Genomic DNA, 23848 nt, shown 5'->3' with positions numbered 1-23848 from the left:
CTTATAAAATAGGTGGCATGTTCAGAACCTTGCTCTGTGCCAAGACCTAGGATAAGTGCTTTAAACATGTTGTTTCATTTAATTCACTTAACATTCCCGTGACCTAAGTAATTTACTGATAACAAAATGGAAGCTAAGAAAGGTTAAGTGGCCTGCTTCAGCTCACACACCTGTCAGAAACTGAAGCCAGAATTTGGACCCAGAAGTCATAGTCTACAATCCATTCACCCGACTGTTGCTTCCCATCTGGCTATATCCTTGTCCTTCAGTCTTTATCACCTGCCAAACTCCGGATACTTTTTGATCATATTTGCTCAGGATAGTGGTGCTTGTTTGCAAATGTTACACTCTGAAATCTTGTTCCCAGCCCAGAATTTCCTAACCGTTCAGCTCTGTCTCTAAATCCTACCTGTACTGTAGTCTTTCAGGTTCAAGGTTTCTAGTTTCTTCAGAGCTCTCTTTGGACCCTGCCTGTTTGAACATCTGCTTATTCCAAGACCAGTCATTTCAGTTCTTCTACAGCTCTCTCAATTCCACTTTCCTTCCACTGAATCCTTTGCTGCAAAACATTACCTTATGGACCTTGGTGAAGTAGGTGTTGGGAAAAATAACACACCTCCGTCATTTGTAAGCTTTACACTGCTCTTGTTTCAACCTCAGTGGGGCTTGTAAACCTTCTTGGGAAATCTTTTCATTTGTCTTTAGTTAATTTTCTTTACCATTTCCCCAGAAGCTATTCCAGATTTTTACCACTTTCCTGAATCCCTACTTCTCTCATTATCTGCATGGCTTTTCCTCCTACGAAACAGAAAGAAAGAAGAAGCCATTATCATGTATGAATGCTTCTAGCTTCCTGTTCACCTTTGGAATTATGTGTTCCTCTTTCCTTCATGTCTACAAGAAAGACAGATGTTTCCCCCTGCCCTTGACTGAACTATTACGACCTTGCTTCATCTTCTTAGAAGAGGAGGCCAGCAGTCTTCTCTCTAGAAGCTTCAATGACTTCTTTCAACTGACTCCTTTTCCCATTCAAATATTTTCCAGTTTTTTTTTAAAAAAAGTCTTCTCTTGTTTTTGCCCACGCAGCTTCATCCTCCAAACCTTATTCCTCTCTCTGTCCCTGTGTTGCCACAACTGTTGTCATTTCCTCATCTTTCATGGGTTTCTCCCTACTGCAGTCTGGATTCTGCACTTGCCAACCCAAGAAAACAGTTCCTTTCTTCTTGAACTGATGACTTAGCTTTAGTGTAACCACTCTCTCCATATTATTTTACCCTCAGATCACAACTTCTACCTCTTCCCTGCTGCTTCCATGGTGATGGGCACTGGGTCCCACTTAGGTTTTCTTTTAGCATTTCATGCTCTCTCTGGGTGACTTCAAGCTCAGGGCCAACTGACATCAATGTGCTGATGGTCTTAAAGGCAAATTTATGGCCCCAGCTTCTTTCATTACTTCTTACATATATTTTCTGAATTTCCTGCATGCTCCTCAAGCACTTTACATTCACCACTCACCAAACTTGACACACCTGCCTCTTCCAGTGTATTTTCTATTACCTTTGCTGGTGTCACCATTCACCCAGTTACCCAAGGGGCGAGTCCTTGGTGAATTATATATGATTCCATACTCAGTCCAAACCTGGCAATGGGTAGAATTACTACTTACTTATTAGGAAGCTGAAACTTAGTTTAAACAACTGGAACAAAGATAACTATTTAGGGAAGAGCTAAAAGGTCAGCCTGTTTCTCTGACTCCAAAACCCTTTGCCACTCACCATACTGCTCCATATTTAAACAAAACAAAAAAGAATGACTGCTGCCTTACCATATATTGCTTTCACATGTATATGATCTCATTTGATGCCCTCAACAACACCAGACACTGAAGTTCAGTATGTTACAATGACTTGTTAACTATTAGCCAGATACATGAAAATATGTCACAAGAATGGGGTAAAAACAAAGAATATCATAAGCATTTCATGTACAACTAAGGGGACATGTAAGCATGGAAACTCTTCAGTCTCATTAGGGAGCAAATGAATAAAAGTGAGATCAATAGTTAGATTCCATTTTCAACTATAAAACCACACAAAAAAAGTTAAAACAAGTCTAAAACCAAAAATCAGTATTGTTAAGGGTTCTTGAAAATAAGCTCCCCCATATAATTATTGATGAAAGAAAATTTAGAACTACAATTGAAAAGACTTGGACTTTCACATACCTTTTGCTCTGGAAACTCCACTTGTGGGAATTTATACCAAAAAAATGTGCTCTCCAATTTATAGCAAAGCACATGCAAATAGTTTATTCATACTCTTGGATACTATCTTACCACTAAAATTTAAGTTAAACATAATATTTAATGGTATATGAAAATATTGATGACTTATTGTAAGTCAGAAAAAGGGGATCACCACCTTATTTTTTCTCAATTTTGTAGAAAAATTATATATATTTTATTGAAATATAGTTGACATATTAGTTTTAGGTGTACAACATAGTGATTCAACAATTATGTACATTACAAAATGCTCACCATGCTAAGTTTAATAACCATCTGTCACCATACAAAGTTATTATAATAATATTGACTGTATTTGCTTTCCTGTACCCTTCATCCCTGGTTATATGTATATATTTATATATAAAATCATATATATTTATATATATAGGTAAGAAAGTAGAGGGATTTTTTTCTTTTAATTTTTTTTTTAAAGATTTTATTTATTTATTTGACAGACAGAGATCACAAGTAGGCAGAGAGGCAGGCAGAGAGAGAGGAAGGGAAGCAGGCCCCCTGGTGAGCAGAGAGCCTGATGCAGGACTCGATCCCAGGACCCTGAGATCATGACCTGAGCCAAAGGCAGCAGCTTAACCCTCTGAGCCACCCAGGCACCCTCTTTTAATATTCTTTATTTATTCATTTGAGAGAGACAGAATTAGCAAGAACACAAGCAGGGGGAGGGGCAGAGGGAGAAGAAAAGCAAACTCCCTGCTGAGCAGGGAGGCTGATGCGGGGCTTGATCCCAAGACCCTGGGATTATGACTTGAGCTGAAGGCAGACACCTAACCAACTGAGACACCCAGGCGTCCTGAGAAAGGGGAGGAATTTCAGTTGAAAGGTTAAGTATTGTTTCTTCACAGTGGTAGTACTACAAGTGATTTCTATTTGTTCTGCTTTTTTTGTATTTTCCAATTGTCTTGAAATAAGCATTTTACTTCTGTAAATAGAAGCAAAGATTATTAGCTACAGAAGCCTCCCGTTGGTCCAAGTGCTTATTGGTTAAAAGTCCCACTTTCAACAGACTGCACTGCCTTCAACAGACTGCATTATCCTTCTTACCAAGGACATCTTTTGTCATTTTGTCACAGAAATCTGACCTGGCCACTCACCATTTCCGAGACATATTCTGTTTCTTAAACCTGAACCATTGTATATGCAGATTTGTCTTCCTGGAGCACCTATACCATTTATTTGTTGGTCTTGTGAGATCCCACTTCTATCCCTCCTCACTCAGCCTGCATGTCATTTACTTGGTCGAGTTCCAGGCTGAGTTGCTTTCCCTCTGTAATGTACTCCTATAAAATTTGGTGTGATTTCCAGTTCTAGCACGAAGCATGTTTCAGTATTAATATCTACTCATAGCTATTCTCCCATGTGGGACTTTTGAAGTGGTCTTTATTTTTTTTTTCTTAAGATTTTATTTATTTCAGGGCGCCTGAGTGGCTCAGTGGGTTAAGCCTCTGCCTTCGGCTCAGGGCCTCTGCCCCTCTCTCTGCCTGCCTCTCTGCCTACTGGTGATCTCTGTCAAATAAAAAAAAAAAAGAAAAGAAAAGAAAAGAAAGAAGATTTTATTTATTTATCTGCCAGAGATCACCATAGGCAGAGAGACAGGCAGAAAGAGCAAGGGGGGAAGCAGGCTCCCTGCTGAACAGAGAGCCCAATGTGGGTCTTGATCCCAGGACCCCAAGATCATGACCTAAGCCGAAGGCAGAGGTTTAACCCATTGAGCCACCCAGGCGCCCCTGAAGTGGTCTTTAAGACAGAGGGGATGGTCAATAAATATCTGTGAGGTAAATAAATAAATAATGGAGGGCTCCCTGGTTGGCTCCTTTGGTTGATCATCTGACTCTTGGTTTTGGCTCAGGTAATGATCACAGGGTCCTGAGATTGAGCCCCAGGTCAGGCTCTATGCTCAATGGGGAGTCTGCTTGAGATTCTCTCTCCTTCTCCCTCTGCCCCTTCCTCTGCTCACACTCTCTGTTTCTAAAATAAATAAATAAATATTAAAAAAATTAATAACAAAATAACAAATGCCTTTGTCCTATTTTAAAAAGACTTTTTATTGTCTGCTTCTTAAAAGCTTTGCTTTTAGTTGTTTGATTACTAAGGGGGATGTTAGCTGTCCATATCATGAGAACTCAAAGCAGTGGTCTCCAAACTTCATGGCTTATATTTGACCTAAAGGAATTTTGGAATTCTATGACACATTATCTCTGACACATTGTGAAGTTGACATAAATTCTTATGTAGTTTTAAGTGGTGGCAAGACATGTAATTCCTGTTTATTACATATTGTCTAATCATGTTAAATGGATTTTTGTCAAAACTTTGGCATTATAGTTTGAGTGCATTTAGTTTATGGAAAATAAATCAATTTATGAAGTCAGTTCTCATTATCAAGACTTCAGCTTGCTTTATGTCAGAAAAATTATCACAACCTTACAATGCAAATAATTAATATGTACCAACTAAATTTATTAAATTATTAAAAATTAAGTTATCAAAGAATTAGTTAATTAAAATGCCTTATCCTGCCACTCATTTCTACAATCTTATTCTAATCTTCGTAAGACCCACAGGTTGCCTTCAGGTGAAATGAGATGTTTCCTCCTTCAGTATTCCTGGCTTTGTTTCTATGGGACCCTCTTTCATGAAAAAATTATTCTTCTGTGATCCCTTTCTGGTCCTAGAAGATTTTAGACTCCAGGAAGGACAGGACAATAAGACTTAGGACTGAGGACAAACTCCTCTTCTGTGTCAAGTGAGACAAGTATGATTGTGAGCTGGAAAGTGGAAAAGAAGAAATGATAAACAGCAAGCGGATCTCAGGCAGATTGATTTTAGGAAGGAGTATATTTGGAGCCTGAGGATGTGGAATCGATTTCCTTAAGACTGTGTGCATGAGGATCTTCCTGATCAGTCTTTGAGGCTGGTTACTCTGGACTGAAGACTGAAGCTCCCCATGGGGCAGTAGAGAAGCAGGGCACTTTTATTTATTTGTCAGAGAGAGAGGAGCGAGAGCGAGCACAGGAAGACAGAATGGAAGGCGGAGTCAGAGGGAGAAGCAGAGGAGTCAGAGGGAGAAGCAGAGGAGTCAGAGGGAGAAGCAGGCTCCCTGCGGGGAGAAGCAGGCTCCCTGCGGAGCAAGGAGCCCGATGTGGGACTCCATCCCAGGCCGCCGGGATCATGACCTGAGCTGAAGGCAGCTGCCCAACCAACTGAGCCACCCAGGCGTCCCAGCAGGGCACTTTTAAAAGGGAATTCCTTCCTCCCACTATTCTCCTGTAAGGGAACTCATCTGAATTATCTGGCAATCTCATCACATTTATACTTAATTACTACTTAAATGCTTTACGCTTCTTACAAGAAGGTGCCAGTGGCATGTTAGAATAGAGGTCAGATTGGGTTGTAAATCACTCTGGCCAATTTAGTCATTTCATCTCTGAGCCACAAGGTCTATCGCTTTGAAAGAGGTGAATTGGAAAATCTACCTCCGATATTATTATTGTGCTGAGGATTAGATAACATTTATTTGCTCAGCCTATAGGAGAAGGTACATGTTTTCTTCAATATTAAATAAAGTTTAATTTAGGGGTGAGTGACAATCTAGGATATTGAGGTTATGTTTCTATTAAATGCTTTATTAAAAATTTCAGTGTTTCCCATCATGTACTCTAGAACTCATGTATATAATTACATGCTATAAAGTGTGGATCAGATGCCATGTGCTTTATGTGCTAATACATGAACCAAATACCTATTGTTTCAAAAATACCTATTGATAATACCTGAAAAACTTACCTTTATATTTTTCTATATTTTTTTCAGGGATTTGGGGAATTACTTGAGAAAGCAAAACAAAACAGTAACGACAGAAAAATTTCCAATGTTGATAACAGCCTTTTTTTCAGCAATTTCTCACTTCTTGGTGCTCCTGTCCTGAAAGATATCAGTTTCAAGATAGAAAGAGGACAGTTGTTGGCAGTTGCTGGATCTACTGGAGCAGGCAAGGTAATGTCTTCTATTTCTCATCATTGAGAACTTAATTTGGTATGCATTTCTTTCTTTTTCTAGTTTGTAGTGTAAGAGGATGTATTGGAGAAATTCTAACATTGGTAATAGGAGAATTCTTGGATAGAGTGTCCCTTATAATGTAAATTATTCCACTGATAATATTCTTTAGTCTTTTTTTTCCTTTGTCTTATTTCCAGTGACTTTTTCTTCTGCATCTTTATGTGATACATGGCACACAACACAGTGTTTTTTTTTCCACATGTTGATCTTTATATTTATTAAAAATGTTTTTCTTTTTTAAATTGGAACACAGTTGACAACCAGTGTTACCTTAATTTCAGAGGTACAATATAACGATTGAACACCTCTGTACATTACACTGTGCTCACAAATGTAGCTACCGTCTGTCACCACACAAAGCTATGCTAATATCACTGGATCTATTCCCTATGCCGTATCACACATCCATGGGGCTTCTTCATCCCATAACTGGAAGCCTGTATCTCCCACTCCTCTTTACTCATTTTGCCCATCTTCCCATACCTCTTCCCCTGGCAAACATCAGTTTGTTTGTATTTATGGGCATTTAAAATTTTTGTTTGTTTATTCTTTCTTTTGTTTTTTTAGAGTTCACATATAAGTGAACACAGTGTCTTACACATGGTGGACATTCAGTAACTTTATTGAATAAATGAACTATTAATTTTTACCCATCTTTGGCATAGACATTTTTTCAGGGCTGGTCCAGGAAAATCATGGCATAGATTTTACCTCGGAACCACATAGGCAGAAGGTCCTTATTTGGTTGTTTTAGGATTTTAGGGAATGAACTCAGACTTGCTTAGGATTTATTATGAGGAAAAATTACTGACTAGGATAGCTTTTTGAAAGAAATACATAGGAATGTTGATTTATTCATTGCTGGTCAGCTTCCCAGTCCCTACCCCTATCCCAACTTATATAAGTCAAGAATATTTAGAGATATGTCTGACAAAAATTAATAGGTTATAAAGCAAAAATAGCTGAAAGGTTAAACTCAAGGATGAAAGGGGAAGGAAGGAAGGAGCACTGAAGTTTTAAGATAAAAATGTATGTAAAAGTAGAAATTAAAAAACATTCTTGAAAGACATTCATTAATATCTAACATGGGAAGAACGATATATTTGGAGAATTTAATTTGAAACTTGGGAAACAAAATGCTGCAGAAAATAGTTGTTAAATTTGGTGTCCACAATGCTACTAATGCAATTTGGTTGTTTCTCTCTCCAGTTATGTTTTTTACATGCGAGACAGGTTTTTTATTTTATTTATTTACTTGTTTTTTTAGAAATAGGCCTTTTAAATATAGTAGTTGTTTGTAGTTGTATATTTTCTTCTTAGGCGAACTTGTTCCTCCTTTTAAGTATTATTTTTCCTTCTACTTCTTATATAGTATTAGTAGTAATTTTCACTATTAAAATAAAAAGATAACCATAGGAGGAGCTGTTCATCAGCAAAGTATCGATGATCTAAACAAGAATGTTTGCTGCTGAGAGGTAATTGTATTTCATGTAATTTTTAAAATTCTGTTTATATGCTTAGAGTTACTTCTTTGAAAGGTATACAAAAAATAGATTTGGACTCAGAAATTATAAGACTTACCAACAATTAAATTTCAGGCAATTCTATTAAAAACTGATGAGCAGATAATTGCTGGCTGGAGTTGTATTTGCATCTTCTGAGAAGTAGCTCTGAAGACCGAGTCCAAGGAAAGCAGTGGTTCCTTCGGGATAAGTTTGAGGGTTTGGCAGCTCAGGCAAGGAGGGAGGCTTTTCATAGTATTAGGAATGGAGTATTTTATAATCTACCAGACAGAAGATCTAGCTAACATATAAGATTGAATAATTGCAAATATTAGCATTTGAAGTCAAATCCCATCTCACCCAGTTTGATATATCAAAAGCTCTCAAGATAACTGAATAATTCTTCTACTTGTGTGACTTAACCTAGTGTGTTTGCTGAGATTTTATAGCACAAAGGTATTCATCACAACATTGTTTGAATTAAAAAAAATCGGAGGTACCCCTAAATATCTGTTATTAAGGAATCAATTAGACAAATTTTAGTGTAGTGATAGAATAACATGTTATTCAGTCAGTAAAAAGGATGTTTAAAATGGTTGTGAAGGACACGTATTTATATATTGTTAAGAAAGAACAAGTTATAAAATATTATATACATAATTTGTGTTTTTAAAAGCATGTATATATATATGTGTGTGTGTGTGTCTGGAAGGACATTTATGGATCAAGTGGCTATCTCTGAGATTTTGGGTATATTTTGATGAGATCGGGCGTGTTCAGGGTGGTATGGCTGTAGACAATTTGGGGTATGTTTTGTATCTCTAGATTTTCCAAAGTTATAATAATTTATATCTATATTAATAATCTATATTATTTTCTTTAAACACTAAGGTCAGGTTTAATTTTATCCCTCTTTCCTCTTACAGTTATCTAGACTCTGATGTTATATGATGTAATGAATCATCAATTGATTGATTTTGGGGTTGTTTCCAGAGTTTTGCTAACCCAAAATGACACTGAATATCCTTGCACACATGTCTTCTTTACTCTGTATTCCAAGGAGTATCTTAGTGCTTGATACAAATTTATTTAATTGAACAATCTTTGGGAAAACAGATTTTTTGTTCTAATCCACATTAAGTGTCTTTCATCTATGAGACCTCTGTGAATTGTTGTAATTAAGCAAAATTGGTATAAGAGTCTGCAGTACTGGGTACCCTTGACTGAAGGCTTGGTAAATAATTTTTATATATTTCATATATAATATAGTTATTTTAGTATTTGTATTATATCAATAAATATTAACATTAATATATCATATAATATAAATATATAATGTAAATATTATATGCATTTAACATAGATAGTAAGATCTTTTCCATTGTTTAGATTTATAAAGCTCATCTATGTAAGATTTGTTTCTAAAAATATTTAAAAATAACTATTCTTTCTAGATTTAATTTTTATACAAAAGGATTTTACATAGAAATAAAGTATTTTAGATTTTTCTTCATATAATAAAAATTGCAAAATATACTGAAATCTATAACATAAAGAGGTCTGTTACTTAATCCTGCCCTCTTCCTAATGTATTTTAGATGATATTATTATTTATTAAAACTTAGTTGACAATTAAAAACTTTAGAAAATTAGGGGCACGTGGGTGGCTCAGTAGGTTAAAGCCTCTGCCTCCGGCTTAGGTCGTGATCTCAGGGTCCTGTGATCCAGCCCCGCATGGGGCTATCTGCTCAGCAGGGAGCCTGCTTCCTCCTCTCTCTCTCTCTGCCTGCCTCTCTGCCTACTTGTGATCTCTGTCTGTCAAATAAATAAACAGAATCTTTAAGAAAAAAAAAAAAACTTTAGAAAATTAAAAGATATAAAAAGTTGAAAAATTTCCCTTTCAGTCTGTTTCTGCTCCGTTTTCCACTTTTCACCAATCTCTCCCCCAACCCATGTGGCCAGTTTTAATTTTTTGAATATATATATAAATAACTGCATAGTATTCTACTGTACAGGTGGATGTTATATGATGTAATGAATCATCAATTGATTGATTTTGGAGTTGCTTCCAGAGTTTTGCTAACCCAAAATGACACTGAATATCCTTGCATACATGTCATTTAGCACATCTGCAAGTGTATCAGTAGGGTAGCTTCCTTGAAATGGTAAAGCATTTGTGTATTCATTGAGCTTCTATCCCTGAAGATTGCACTAATATGTGTGTACCATATGATCTATATAAAAGTGTGGATTTCATCGTAGCATCACCAGCAGATGATGTTATCTAATTTTTAATTCTTTTCCAGTCTTACTATAGGGACGAGTGGCATATCCATGTATTTTTAATTTGGGTTTCTCTCCCTTTTTTTTTTTAAATTTGGGTTTCTCGGGGCGCCTGGGTGGCTCAGTGGGTTAAGCCACTGCCTTCGGCTTGGGTCATGATCTCAGGGTCCTGGGATCGAGTCCCACATCGGGCTCTCTGCTCAGCAGGGAGCCTGCTTCCCTCTCTCTCTCTCTCTGCCTGCCTCTCCATCTACTTGTGATTTCTCTCTGTAAAATAAATAAATAAAATCTTTAAAAAAAATTTTGGGTTTCTCTTATTATGAATAAAGTACAATATTTTTTCATACGTTCAAAGGTCTCCTCTATTTTCATTTTTGGTGAAATAACTAGTCACATACTTGGTACATTTTTTAATGGATTTGCTTTCTTTTTCCTTTTGATTTTAGAATCATTTCTTTAGAGAGAAATTATTCTTTTGTGTGTTCTAAGTTGTAAAGTTTTACTTCAATTTTACACTCTTTTCCTTTAGCTTTCCATGCATAAGCTTTTTTTAAAAAGAGGTTTAATTTATCTTTTATTTCGTGACTTCCGGATTTTGAGTTATAGGAAAGCTTTCTTACTCCATAGTGGTTTTTTCCCCCCTTTAGGCATCCCCCAGTGTTTTCTTTAAGGACTTATTTTTGTACTTTTTCTTTGACCTATTTGGAATTCACCATGAATATAGTATGAGGTACAAACACAATTTTTTTGTTAGCCCTCTGGACACAGTCCAGTGTCCAACACCGTTTATTGAATAATCCATCTTTCCCCACTGATTTTAGATGCCACCTTTATTGAATACTAATTCTTTTGTGCATTTGGATCTGGTTTGTAGTTTTATTTCTGTTCCATTGGTTTGTTTCTTCTATAATAGTAATTCATTTTTCAAGTTATTGAGCCCTTATAATTTAATATTAATGTATCATATTCTTAACTTATATCATTTAACAAATTTACTGAGTCTCTACTTTGTGCCAAGTATTAATCTAGGCCCTTAAGATATAGTAGTGAACAAAACCTACAACATATTCTCATCCCCATCTAAGGAACTCACATTTTATGGGAGACAAACAAACAAAAAATGAGTATATGTAATAACACCTGATGGAAATTGCTATAAAGATAAAGCAGAGAAAAGAAGATTGGTGATGGGGTGCAATTTTAAATAGAGGAGATAGAGAAACCCTCACTGAAAGGTAACATTTGAGCAGAGACTTGAGGGAGGTGAGGGACAAGGTCATGTGGATTACCTGCAGAAGAATCTTGCAGAGAGAGGGTGGAGAAAGCCTTGAAATAGAAATTAGCCTGTATGGTTCACAGAACAGCAAGGAGGTCAGTGGGGTTGGCACAGTCAGCCATAGAGGGTAGAGCCATCAGAGGAGTAAGGTGGGCTAGACCAGTACTTGGGCTTTTCTAAAAGAGCCTGAAAGGTCTTACAAAGGGGCTTGTAACGAGTAAGGCTTTTCTTTCTGAGGAAATGAGAGTCCATTGGAAGGTTTTAAGAGGAAAGTAATATGATTGTCTTAGGTTTTGATGGGGGCGCTTTGAAAATATGTTTTAGAGAGACAAGGGCAGAAGCAAGGGGAGCTTTGAAGCAGTTGGGAGTTTTTGGGCTAATTGGGCAGGAGATGATATTGGCTTAATCCAGGTAGTGATGGAAGTAGTAATCAAATTCAGGATATATTTCTTTCTTTCTTTTTTCCTTCCTTCCTTCCTTCCTTCCTTCCTTCCTTCCTTCCTTCCTTCCTTCCTTCCTTCCTTCCTTCCTTTTTAAGATTTTATTTATTTTTCTGACAGAGATCACAAGTAGGCAGAGAGGCAGGCAGAGAGAGAGGAGGAAGCAGGCTTCCCGCCCAGCAGAGAGCCCGATGTGGGTCTAGATCCCAGGACCCTGGGGTCGTGACCCGAGCCGAGCCACAGGCAGAGGCTTTAACCCACTGAGCCACCCAGGCACCACTCAGGACATGTTTCTAAGAAAGATACCACAGAATTAGATTGAAGGTGGCATATGAAAAAAACAGAGATCAAGGATGAGTCCAAGGGTAACTGGAAGCTTGAAGGTACAATTACCTGAGAAGATTATGGAAGAAACTTATGCATTTAGTTTATAATGCATATTCAACATCCAAGTTGAGATGTTAGTTGGATATACAGGTCTGGTTTCAAGGGAATGGGATCTGTCAGTGTAACAACTTGAGGTCAAATGAGATTCCGAAGGACAGAGTATGGATAAAAAGGGGTCCACATATGAGCCCAAGGACCTTCCAACTTTTAGAGGTTCAGGAGGTGTTTTGTCATAGAGATTTTATTTATTTATTTATTTGTTTGTTTGTTTGTTTATTTATTTATTTATTTATTTGACAGACAGAGATCACAAGTAGGCAGAGAGGCAGGCAGAGAGAGAGAGAGATAGAGAGGGAAGCAGGCTTCCTGCGGAGCAGGGAGCCTGATGCGGGGCTCGATCCCAGGACCCTGAGATCATGACCCGAGCCGAAGGCAGCAGCCCAAACCACTGAGCCACCCAGGCGCCCCTAGAGATTATATTTATAATAACTTTATGTTAAATCTTCGGGATTTTCTTTCCTTGATTCCCTAATGTGAGCTCTCATAAAGTTAATGTTTTTTCTTTCTCTGCTGCCTCTTTTTCTTCTATACCATTTTAGTCAGTCATATTATCTTTCTTTCTTCTTTTTTTTTTTTTTTAAGATTTTATTTATTTATTTGACAGAGATCACAAGTAGGCAGAGAAGCAGGCAGAGGTGGAGGGAGGCAGGCTCCCTCCTGAGCAGAGAGCCAGATCCCAGGACCCTGAGATCATGATCTGAGCAGAGGGCAGAGGCTTAACCCACTGAACCAAATCAGGCACCCTTGTGTTATCTTTCTTAATGCTTTATATTTGTATTGTTAAATATGCTTATGCTTCTGTTACCCACGGTGTTACGTTTACATGGTATCCTTTGACTTCCAGCTTTTCTTGATAAGGCAATCAGCAAATTTCCTTTATACTCTCTTTCCTTTGTTTTATTTGTATTTTACTTAAAACTTTTCCTATTGTCAGGGCATATAACGTATTTAAATTATCTTCTTCAACTCTAATTCCCACATTAGTTTAAATTTTAGTTCATAGTCTTTTATATAAAGTCTTTGCTCACTGATAGTCCTTTTGGTGAGGCTTCTTCATTCATTTTATCCTTGTTTCTTCAAGAAGGGCTCGTGGAAACAATATTATCTTTTTTTTTTTTTTAACTCATCTCTTCTTTTGTTAGATGAAGATCAAAATGAATCTACATTGTTGGTTTAAATAAATGGACAGAATTTATTTAAATTCTAATAGCTGTGATTAAATAAATGAATGCAGTTAAATCACAAAGAACAGCACCCAGCATAGGCCGAGTATCAACAAATATTAGCTTAATCTTTCCCTGATGTTCTCCAAACCCATCCCAACGATCTGAATCAGTGGCTCCATCCCTGTGAACCTCTACTACAACACTTAACCACACTCCACTGTAATTGTCTCTTTTATTCCTCTTTGTATCTTTTGTGCATAGCAGCATATCCCGAATAGGAAGTGCTTAGTAAGTTTTGAATCAAATGAATTAATCTGGAATCCTTCAAAATCAGAACAAATATATCTGCTTAGGATAATAGCCGGAGGCAGGTATATTCTGAGAATGATTTGATCAAGTGATTTAATTTAATAACCATGGTTTTTGTTTCTAGACTTCACTTCTGATGATGATTATGGGAGAGTTGGAGCCTTCAGAGGGCAAAATTAAGCACAGTGGAAGAATTTCATTCTGCTCTCAGTTTTCCTGGATCATGCCTGGCACCATCAAAGAAAACATCATCTTTGGTGTTTCTTATGATGAGTATAGATACAGGAGTGTCATCAAAGCATGCCAGCTAGAGGAGGTAAGTCACTATGTGACATAATTCTGACTATGCATATGAAATCTTTAAACTACTTAAGATATATAATTAGTCCCCTATTCAATAAGTCAGTCTACATATATTAACCAAGTTTCCAACATGGGCAAAGTACTCTAAGTAAATCCACTAATAAAATATATATGTCTAATAAATATATGACCACTAATAAAATATATGATCCCTGCTCTAGGAGACTTACAAAAACATAGAGAAGGTACAATTTATTTTTAAAATGATGGGCTGATTTGGTTACAATAAAACCTCTTTATGAAATGGAGAGAATTTTATTGACTCATTCGTGAGTCATGTGTCCTCAGTGGACACTTATATGCATGCATTTTTTAAAAAATACTTCAAAATTACTTGAGAGGATTCTAGTAATTTTAAATAACAACCATAGCCTAGCAGAATGAGCAATGATCTTCCAGTAGAGAATCAAAGATAAAATTGTGATTATATTTTATCCAAAACATATTGGGTGTTTTTAGAGAACACAGATATTTGTCTAGGTGGGGACTGGGTTATAGGAGTGGTAGTGTCTTGCAAGATAAATCACAAGCTTTATTTGTTAGTTGAAAGGTATTGGAAGGTTTCTGGTGAGCTTTATTATTACTGTTATTATTTTTTGCTTTGAATATACCTTTCCTCAAGAAATAATTTTATAAATGGTTATTTGAATCCAACAATAAAAGTATATTTATTTAACCCAAATAGACCATAGCTGTATTACTAATAATAAATTCAGAGCTGTGGGTCCCTCATTTATGAAATGAGCATTTACTAACACTAACATGCTAAGTGTGGGAAAACCAAACTGAAAAATACACAGTCCATTTTCTAAAGGTTCATGTTATAGTGATCTGTGTTTTAATGAACTATTGTATGGTATGTGAATTATATCATAATAAAGCTGTTAAAAATAACGAAAGTAAAGAGAATAAGAGGAAGAAGAGCATATTCTTTTCTCATTCTATGACCGACCTCAAAATTATTTTTAATGTGTGTAAGTTAGTTTTATTTCATATACTCATATTTATGGACTATTTCCATCCAAAGGAAAGGCCATCACATCTTTATTTCCTCTAAAAGTAGTTTCAGGGGTGCCTGGGTGGCTCAGTGGGTTAAAGCCTCTGCCTTCGGCTCGGGTCGTGATCTCGGGTCCTGGGATCGAACCCCACATCATGCTCTCTGCTCGGCAGGGAGCCTGCTTCCCCCTCTCTCTCTGCCTGCCTCTGCCTACTTGTGATCTCTCTATGTCAAATAAATAAATAAAATCTTAAAAAAAAATACCTTGCCCCCCAGCACGCATACCTGGCTCTAAACAACCACTAATCTACCTTGTATCTCTAATTGTTGTGGACAATTAACACAAATGCAAACATTCAGTATATGGCCTTTTGTGCCCAAATAAACTTTTAAACTAGAAAAAGTTAAGAAGTCTTCATTTTGAAAACATTTGGCGCTTGCTGCATTTCGTAAAAATATAAATAGAATAAGATCCTTATACTTGAGAGGTTCATGGACCGGTAGGGGAAAGAAACATATTAATAAGGAATGTAGTTGGTGCTCTAATAGAAAATGAAAGAGTGATTTCTGTAGGAGTGAAAAGAGGGAGCGTAACAATAGATCTCTGTCTGCCTGATGTAAAGAATAACCTCCAAAGGTGGTACAAGGATAATTCCTCTAATAGAATGATTCACTGTGGAGTTCCAATGTAACAAGAGGGAAATTGGTGGCTTTGGAGGAATTTTTTTGATTAAGAACATTAGAGCTGCCAATAAAGTAGAAGTTTAGGTTGGTCAGAAGAAGTGGGAGATTGATGAATAAATGGTAATTGGATTATTGAGAAAATTCAATGGGATGAATATAGGGTATAAAACATAGTGTCTGGTGTAAATTATCTATTCTATAAATATTAGCTCCTTTCTACTTTCTTTTGAGGTGGTGAATACTGCTAGAGAACGTGATGTAAGATAAATGTGTTCTTAGAGTCAGTTCTTATTAGAGAGTGACCTCTATGGAAATAAGATGGAACTTGGTATAATTAAGATGGCTATAAAAAGTCATCAATGTGAACTTTAATGATGACAAAAGTGGTTCTAAGAAAAATGATAAATGTGGTTATCTGTAAATATGGTAGTTGTTCTTCCTGACCCAAACAGAAGTTGGAGTATCCTGTCAAAGAAACCAGATGGCATTGGACAGTTTAGAGTTCAGGCACATTGTTTCCATGCTCCAGAAATGGCAATGGGGTTGGCGGTGATTCTAGTTTCTATGTGCCTTTCACACTCCAAAACACAATTCTGTACCAGACACTGTTCACTGTGGTGGGGTCAGAGCAGGTACAAAATGAAAACATTATTTTCCCTCCTCAAATAACTTATGGGCTGGTTGGGGGAAAACATAAAGGAAGAGATAGCAAGTATTGGAATAAAGGTATTCTTAGGGCACTGCGGAAGCCCAGTTTCGGTTTGCCTCAGCAGTTCAGGAAAGGCTTTCTCTAAAAGTGGACAACCTGAGGGATGAGTAAAAGTGGGAAGGGTATTCTGGACAAAAGGAACTGAGCAGAAACATAGGATGTGAAACCAGTTGGTTAGTGCAGGGAACCATGTCTTGATAGAACCAGAATATAACTTGGAGGCACTGAGTGTGGAAAGAGGAATGAACCCATTGGACCACGGCCTGGGGGCCTTGCACACCAATCTCAGGAATTTGGTCTTGGAGAGCTTTAATCAGGGGAAGAAGGATGCAGGCAGTTTTGTATTTTTGATATATCACTTGGCTGTAATATGAGAAACAGAATTAAGGTGGGTGCATTTTGAAACTGGGATGGCAGAAAAAATATATATTTTGAAATCTGACAGAGTTGGGTTACTAAAGAAAGTTACTTAATCCTGTTATACACTGAGTTTTGTCCTCTCAATATGGAGATTATATTATTTATTTTGATATTTTTCTGGCTCACCAAAATTACTTAATAAAATAGTCAGTAGTAGTAGTTGTTGTCGTCATCATCATAGTAGTAGTATTTGCTGTTCTGACTAGAAGGGAGACTAACAGGAACTGTTTCAGTAATCCAGATAATGGTTTTAAGGGACAAGAAGAAACAGAAATTAAGCAGAGGCATTGTGCGGAGATCAAGAATGCCATATTTATATACTATTTCCATCCAAAGGAAAGGGTGTCAGGGAAAATGGGCCTTCAGGGAAGACTGAGAGTTTTTTTTCCTGAAGAAATTAGAAGAAGAGAGAAATTGGTTTAGGATTAAGGATTCCTTGCATGACAGGAGCTGAAAAGGGGGATAGGTAGGATTGCCATGGGTTTAGGACAGAAACACGTGAAGGTGAATGACATACAACTGAGACATCTGATCAAGACAGAAAGATCATAAGTCTTACTAATAAGGTTTCCAGTGGAGGACACCACTAGGTAGACTTGAATAAATAACTTTATAATGATGATGACATACATTTTGCTTCTGTAATGTACACTTCACTCTTCTTCCCCTTTGCCTTAAGTTGTCAAAACACTGAGCTTTTCATTTCTAATGATCTCTGAGTCCCTGCTCCCTCCTGTCCTGCTGACTATTGCAACGAGGCCTTTCTAGTCATGTTATAACAGGCAAAAATACACCCAGCACCCTAAATTCTCTGTACTTGATACTGGCAAATGTAGTGAGTACACTGAATATAGAGCATGTCTGCTTCTTTTCTTGTTGCTGAATATTCCCTGTACATTGTTATTTATCCAACCACATGGCAAATTGTTTGAGAGCTGTGACTCTTAAAGATTTATTTTGGTATATGCTGCCCAGGACGTGGAGAGGCAGTTTTGTAAATTCTTTCAGGTGACTATTTCAGCAATATCTTGGAGTAGGCATGCCAGTTATGGGAATTGTGCTCAGCAGCTGTTCCCCTCTGAGTCTCACAGTCTCAGGGTTGGACGAGATGGTTCCATGGCAGGAGTATGTTACTGAGTAGGGAGTAAGGAAAGGAATTACAGGTGCTAGACTATCTTAGTCAAAACCAAAGGTGTCCCTATTTTCAGTCCCTGAGAGTTTCTACTTTTGGTATTTTTCTTGTTTTCATGAAATAAATATTCCTCACCTTTCAAGAAGAGGCCTGTAGGGGCCTTCCCAAGGGAGGATTTTCTTTTTTAAATGTGGAGGAGTTTGGAGCTGAGGACCATGAAACACCCACAGTGTCCCCAAGGGGGAGCAGCTGGTGTCCGCCACAGTCACCCTGGCTGAGTCCCCCGCAGGGCCCCTGGTCACCAGTACGCAGAGTCGTGAGTCCATCTGTTTTCATTTTGACTGCCAGTGTTGATCTGTTTCTGAATGTGCTCCAGCCAGACTTGGAACTGGAGATGAGAACGGGATATTTTCTTCCTCATTTTTGTGTTTTTGTTCAGCTCTAATATCTACAGAGCACTTGCGTATGTAGTGATGCCTGCCGTCATAGGAGCAGGCTGGTAGGATAAGTTGGCGTGGATAGGAAACAGCATGCACAACATACTTCACATAGTTTTCTGATTTCAGTCTGCTGAAAACTCTTCCCTCAGAGGGGTAGCTTAAAGACTTTATCACGGGGAAGGGCCCGGAGACAGCTCTGTGCTATAGAATGACTTGTGGTGTGCAGACCCGAGGGAGCAAGTCAGGTGTGGATCCTTTGCCTTCGGCCCTTCTCCTTTACGAATGTCTCCATGTCTTGCTTTATGTTTCCTACTTTTGGATCTGGATGATGGTACTACAGATTTCTAGACAAATGTAGAGGTATTTGTTTTCTTAGGTGTTTTTTTTTTTTTTTTTTAAGATACCATTTTATATCCCAGTGCCAATCAGCTTATTCTCTTCTTTCCATGTAACCAGACTACCCCTGAGGGTCCTTCTCAATTTTGTACGTTTTTGTAACCAACCCTGGAGACTTTTGCTAGCTTAAAAAAGATGACTCTGTTGAACTGGGCCCTTGTTAACTTACTTATCTCTTAAGGAGATTATAACCCTGTTTAGTTATTAAAAGAGGAACAGACTTTACTGTTCTCTTGTCTTTCTTTATTTTCAGGTTATTGGTTTTTTTCACACTTCACCAATACCTTACCCTACCATAGAACCCACAGCTGACAGCAAGAGAATTCTAGGCAGACTGGTGTTTGGGTAATGGGTAGTTGGACTGACTATATTCAGTGACTCACTCTCTTGTAAAAGTACCTGGGTTTGGCTTTTATGATAGTGTGTGGTGGGGCGTGGGATATGAGAAGAAGCTAGGGACTTAGGATATATAATCGGTTTTCACAGATATGTTGAGATCCTTTTGTAACCGCAAAATGGTCTTCATTATGTACTCTGTCTTGGCAACCATTACATATGCATTGTAATAAAAATATTTACTGTGTTTGTTGCAGAATTAAAATCTGTTTGTGTTTTCTTTACCACCACTGCTTGGCAGTTTTCATCTTTAAGTCACTAGAAGAAAGCAAATTAGGAGGAAAATTGGCAAGGAGTTGCTAAAGGAAAAAAAAAAAAAAACTTGGGAGGGAAATTGGCAAGAAATATGAAAAACTTGGGAGGGAAGTAAGCAAAGCAATGAGTTAATAACTGTTCTGGAAAATAAATTCCATCATGCAGATACCGCAAGTCTAATTAAATTTGAATTTGACTTTTGGATATCCAGATCTGGCCAAAACTAACCTGTGTGAACAGAGGCTTAACCTTTGGTTGATCAGTCCACCACTACAGGAGAATGCAGGAACGTTCATTTGAGAGATCTGTAAATAAAAGGGAGCCATAGGAATTAACATCTGCATTCAGTAACAGCCAAGACATAATGGAGACATAAAACAGATATTTGAAACACATTGAACTATGTCCCCTAAACCAGAATAAACCATACTTAATGACTGCACCTTGAACCACCTGTAATTTTCTCCTAATAGTTAATTAAGTTGGAAAGCACAGCCATTTATTTACTGTAATATGAAGCAAGTACATTTATTTTATAGAATCACTGAGCCAGAACCTAACAGAAATGCCATAGCACTTTCTGAATTGAACTGTTATTTCGCTTCATTTGAGCCCTGAAACTTAAAAAAAAAAAACTCTAGCTAACATCTATCAAGAGAGTACATGTTGGCATTGCTGTGCTAAGCACTCTGCACACATTGGTCCATTGAATTCTCACTTTCTTGTTATCTCGTGACAGCTTTGCTTAGAGTTTGCTGTCAGAGAGAAACTGTGCTGAATTCTTAAAGTGTGAACCTGATTTTAGTAATTGAAATTGCAAATTCTGGAATTAATTATTAGCTTAACAAATGAGAGTTTTACATCTCTAAAACCAAAATAGCCTTAAGAGTGCTGGTCTCAGTAAGATTTGGACAAGTCAACAGAACAGTAATATAAAAATTTAATTATAATGGTCTGGGACCAGGCTATCTCAGGAATAAATAATGAAATGAAGATATTCAAGGTAAGGTTTTGTATTAAAAGACAAAAAAAAAAAAAAAATCACGACATTTTCCAAAGGTAAAAACCATGATGTATCATCATGTCTGTGCTCAAGATTTCATCCCTCCCAAAGAACTGGTATTCTGAGCCATGCACTCTAAGAATTATCTTCTTTGTAGCAGTAGCTAACAAAACAAGATCAATATATACACTTATATTTCATACCTTAGAACTCAGTGATGTTCATAAAGGTCTTTGTAAGAAAGGAAACTTGTTTTTTCTAAAAATTCTGAGTATAAGTGTTCCCTTGAGAAAACAACCCTCGAAATGGTAATTGTATTACCATTAGTGTCTTTCAGAACAAAATCTGTAATACCTAATTTTTATTCAGAAGGTTTAGCTAAGCTTGATTCACATTTTCTAAATTAAAAAGTTGACTTCAGCGAATAATTGAGTTCCTCTCATGGACGTGTAACATTTTAGGCACTCTGGATGCTGCCTTCAATTATAACAAGGGTCCCTGTCTGCAATTAATTTTTTACTTATAGATATTTGCGGGGAAAGATTATATATATATATATTCATTTAGTAAATATTTGTAAGTGCAACTAAGGACTCTGCCAAACTCTGGAAATTATTAATGAACAAGACACAATCCCTGTCCTTAAGGGGGTTTTATTCTAGTGGAGATGACCAAGTAAAAAGCAGAGCAGTTTGATAAATTCTATGATATTGATTAATATAGGGTCCTTTAATGAGTACAAGGAAGTAACATTTAATCTGATATTAGAAGTTCAGGCAAGGCTTCCCTGGAGGAAGTGACATCTCAGGTGAGAGATGATGGATGAGCAGGAGTCATTTGAGCGAAGAAGAACAATGGGAACATTCCAGAAAAAGAACAGAATGTACAAGGCCGAGAACCCAGAGGGAGCACTCTATATTTGAGGAGCTATAGTCAGTTCTGTGTGGCCAGAGTGTATAATGAAATGGGCCCAGAGCCAGGAGAGAGCATTGCACTTTTGCAGGAGCTCTAGGTAGGGCAGCAAGACTGGGATCTGGAAAGACAGGGGTATATCGCGATAGCTGAACTAGGAGAGGCCAATCAGATCATGATTTCCATCCTTCCATTTGCCAGCAATTAAAAAAAAAAAAAAAAGGAGGCAGAAAGACAAAGGTCACCCCTTTCACTTTGTGCTTCATATAAATTCAGTTGGTGAAATCCACTTCTCAAACAGCCTTCTAGCTGCAGAGGAGTGAGAGAAATGTGGTAATTGGTGGGAGCACAGGGAAGTACCCTGGGAGGAGAGCAAGTGGGTCTCTAGCATCCTCCACCATGGCGTTTCTTTATTGGAGGAAGTGCCATAATAAAAACAGTATCTTAGGAAGATTCATCTAATATAATAAGCAAATTGGAGGGGGATAATGGAAATGTTGTGGTTAGAAGTTAATGAAATATTGGCATTCCAATTTTAAAGAAAAGAAGTAAAATTTTTGAGGGACTTGTTGAAGATCCATAATTGATGGGACCAGCAAGAGAATCCAAGTCTTCTGACTCATTTTTTTCCTATACTCTATTAGTGTTATTTCTTATTAGAAAAGAAACTCTAGATTAGACTCTAGTGACTTACCCATTCACTATTGCTGGCTTTAAGTTAGAACTTTAGGCTAGTTAATTGCACTGCGATGTTAACAGTATCATTAAACCATTAAGACTATAAACCTGCCAGTTGTAAAGGGGAAGTTATGATAGCAAAGCCTTGTGACCTAATGGCATTGAGAATTCCATGACATAGTTGTGAAAACTATTTGCAGATCCTAAATAAGCATATCTTGGAAAAACCACCTATACCACACACTTAAAATTTAAATAAGTCAGGACATTTCTTCCCAGATCCTCTTCCAAATTATTTTCTCCTTTTCCTTTGCCCTTGAGGCAGAATCTCTTCTTCAAGCCTCATAACCTCAAATTTAAAATATGGAAGTCCGGGGGCGCGTGGGTGGCTCAGTCGTTAAACATCTGCCTTTGGCTCAGGTCATGATCCCAGGCTCCTGGGATCAAACCCCAGGGAGCCTGTTTCTCCCACTCCCCCTGCTTGTGTTCCCTCTTTCACTGTGTCTCTGTCAAATAAATGAATAAAATCTTAAAAATAAATAAATACAGGTCCAAGTAGGAGGGCAGTCTGTAGAAGGCAAGAAGCCTGCTTGGAGCCACTTGGGCAACTAGGCTCCAATGTCAGGTCCTGAGGGAACAAGGATCGTGGTGGAATTACTTCAGAGGGCATGAGTGAGTGCATTTTGAAGCCTGGCAGCTAAGGAACTGAATTCCAAAGCTGATTTAGGCACTGGGGAGCTGGGATCTGAGTTAGGAAGTCCAGAGCAGGAGCAACTGCAGGATAGCATAGTACTGTGGCGGCAGAGTACTGGGAGAGAAGTGCTTTATTGGGCATTGGATTTGTCCCAGAATCTTGGGTGGGTAGACCTAGAAAAGATAGTGAAGGAATTAATAGCTCCCTAAGTGCCAATTTTTAGACCAACTGAATCAAAATCATCTAGGAAGCTTTTAAAAACTGGATTTTTATTTTATTTTTATTTTTATTTTTTAAAGATTTTATTTATTTATTTGACAGAGAGAAATCACAAGTAGATGGAGAGGCAGGCAGAGAGAGAGAGAGAGGGAAGCAGGCTCCCTGCCGAGCAGAGAGCCCGATGCGGGACTTGATCCCAGGACCCTGAGATCATGACCTGAGCCGAAGGCAGTGGCTTAACCCACTGAGCCACCCAGGTGCCCCTAAAAACTGGATTTTTAAATGTCATTTCAGAGAATCTGAGATCTGGAGTCCAGAAATTAAATGAATCTAATGTAGAGCCAGAATAGGAGAAATAAGATACTTTGTTTTAAGTATCTTTTCTAACTTTACTTCCTTAGGAGCATTTACTCAAGGACACTTTAAATCATTGCATTCCAGTTCTTCCTTTAAAAATGCTTATGTTATCTTCAAATACAAATACAGACCTCCATATATACAGAAATAAACACTAAAGAGGCATAGAGATATCAACAGAATTATGTATATACTCACAAGTTCATACATAAAACCATATATATGTATGTATATCCCTGAATGTTAAGCAATAGTTTAATATTTGTGACAAGACTGTAACATCCATTATATAAAAGAACTAGCTTTTTGTATTTTTGTTGCTGGCAATAAAAATTATATTGGAATTTGAATTTTCTGCTATAAATTTGGTCCAGATCAAATCTCAATGAAAGAAGAGCTTTTATTTTTC

At 37.4% G+C, this 23848-nt stretch overlaps 1 protein-coding gene across 3 annotated transcripts in view; it reads left to right on the top strand.

Annotated features, from left to right (window-relative positions):
- The window catches only part of CFTR (CF transmembrane conductance regulator), a 169696-nt gene that overhangs the window by 58085 nt on the left and 87763 nt on the right, over nt 1-23848 (top strand). For all 3 annotated transcript variants that reach the window (XM_082692270.1, XM_082692269.1, XM_082692268.1), the window contains 2 exons: nt 6116-6298; nt 13909-14100. In XM_082692270.1, the coding sequence (XP_082548396.1) occupies nt 6116-6298; nt 13909-14100 (375 nt within the window). The remainder of the gene's footprint in view (nt 1-6115; nt 6299-13908; nt 14101-23848) is intronic.

This window comes from Mustela nivalis (genome assembly GCF_964662115.1).
Source record: "Mustela nivalis genome assembly, chromosome: 12".
NCBI lineage: Eukaryota > Metazoa > Chordata > Mammalia > Carnivora > Mustelidae > Mustela > Mustela nivalis.
The sequence above is the reverse complement of the archived record's forward strand: the minus strand, read 5'-3'. Positions and strand labels throughout refer to the sequence as shown.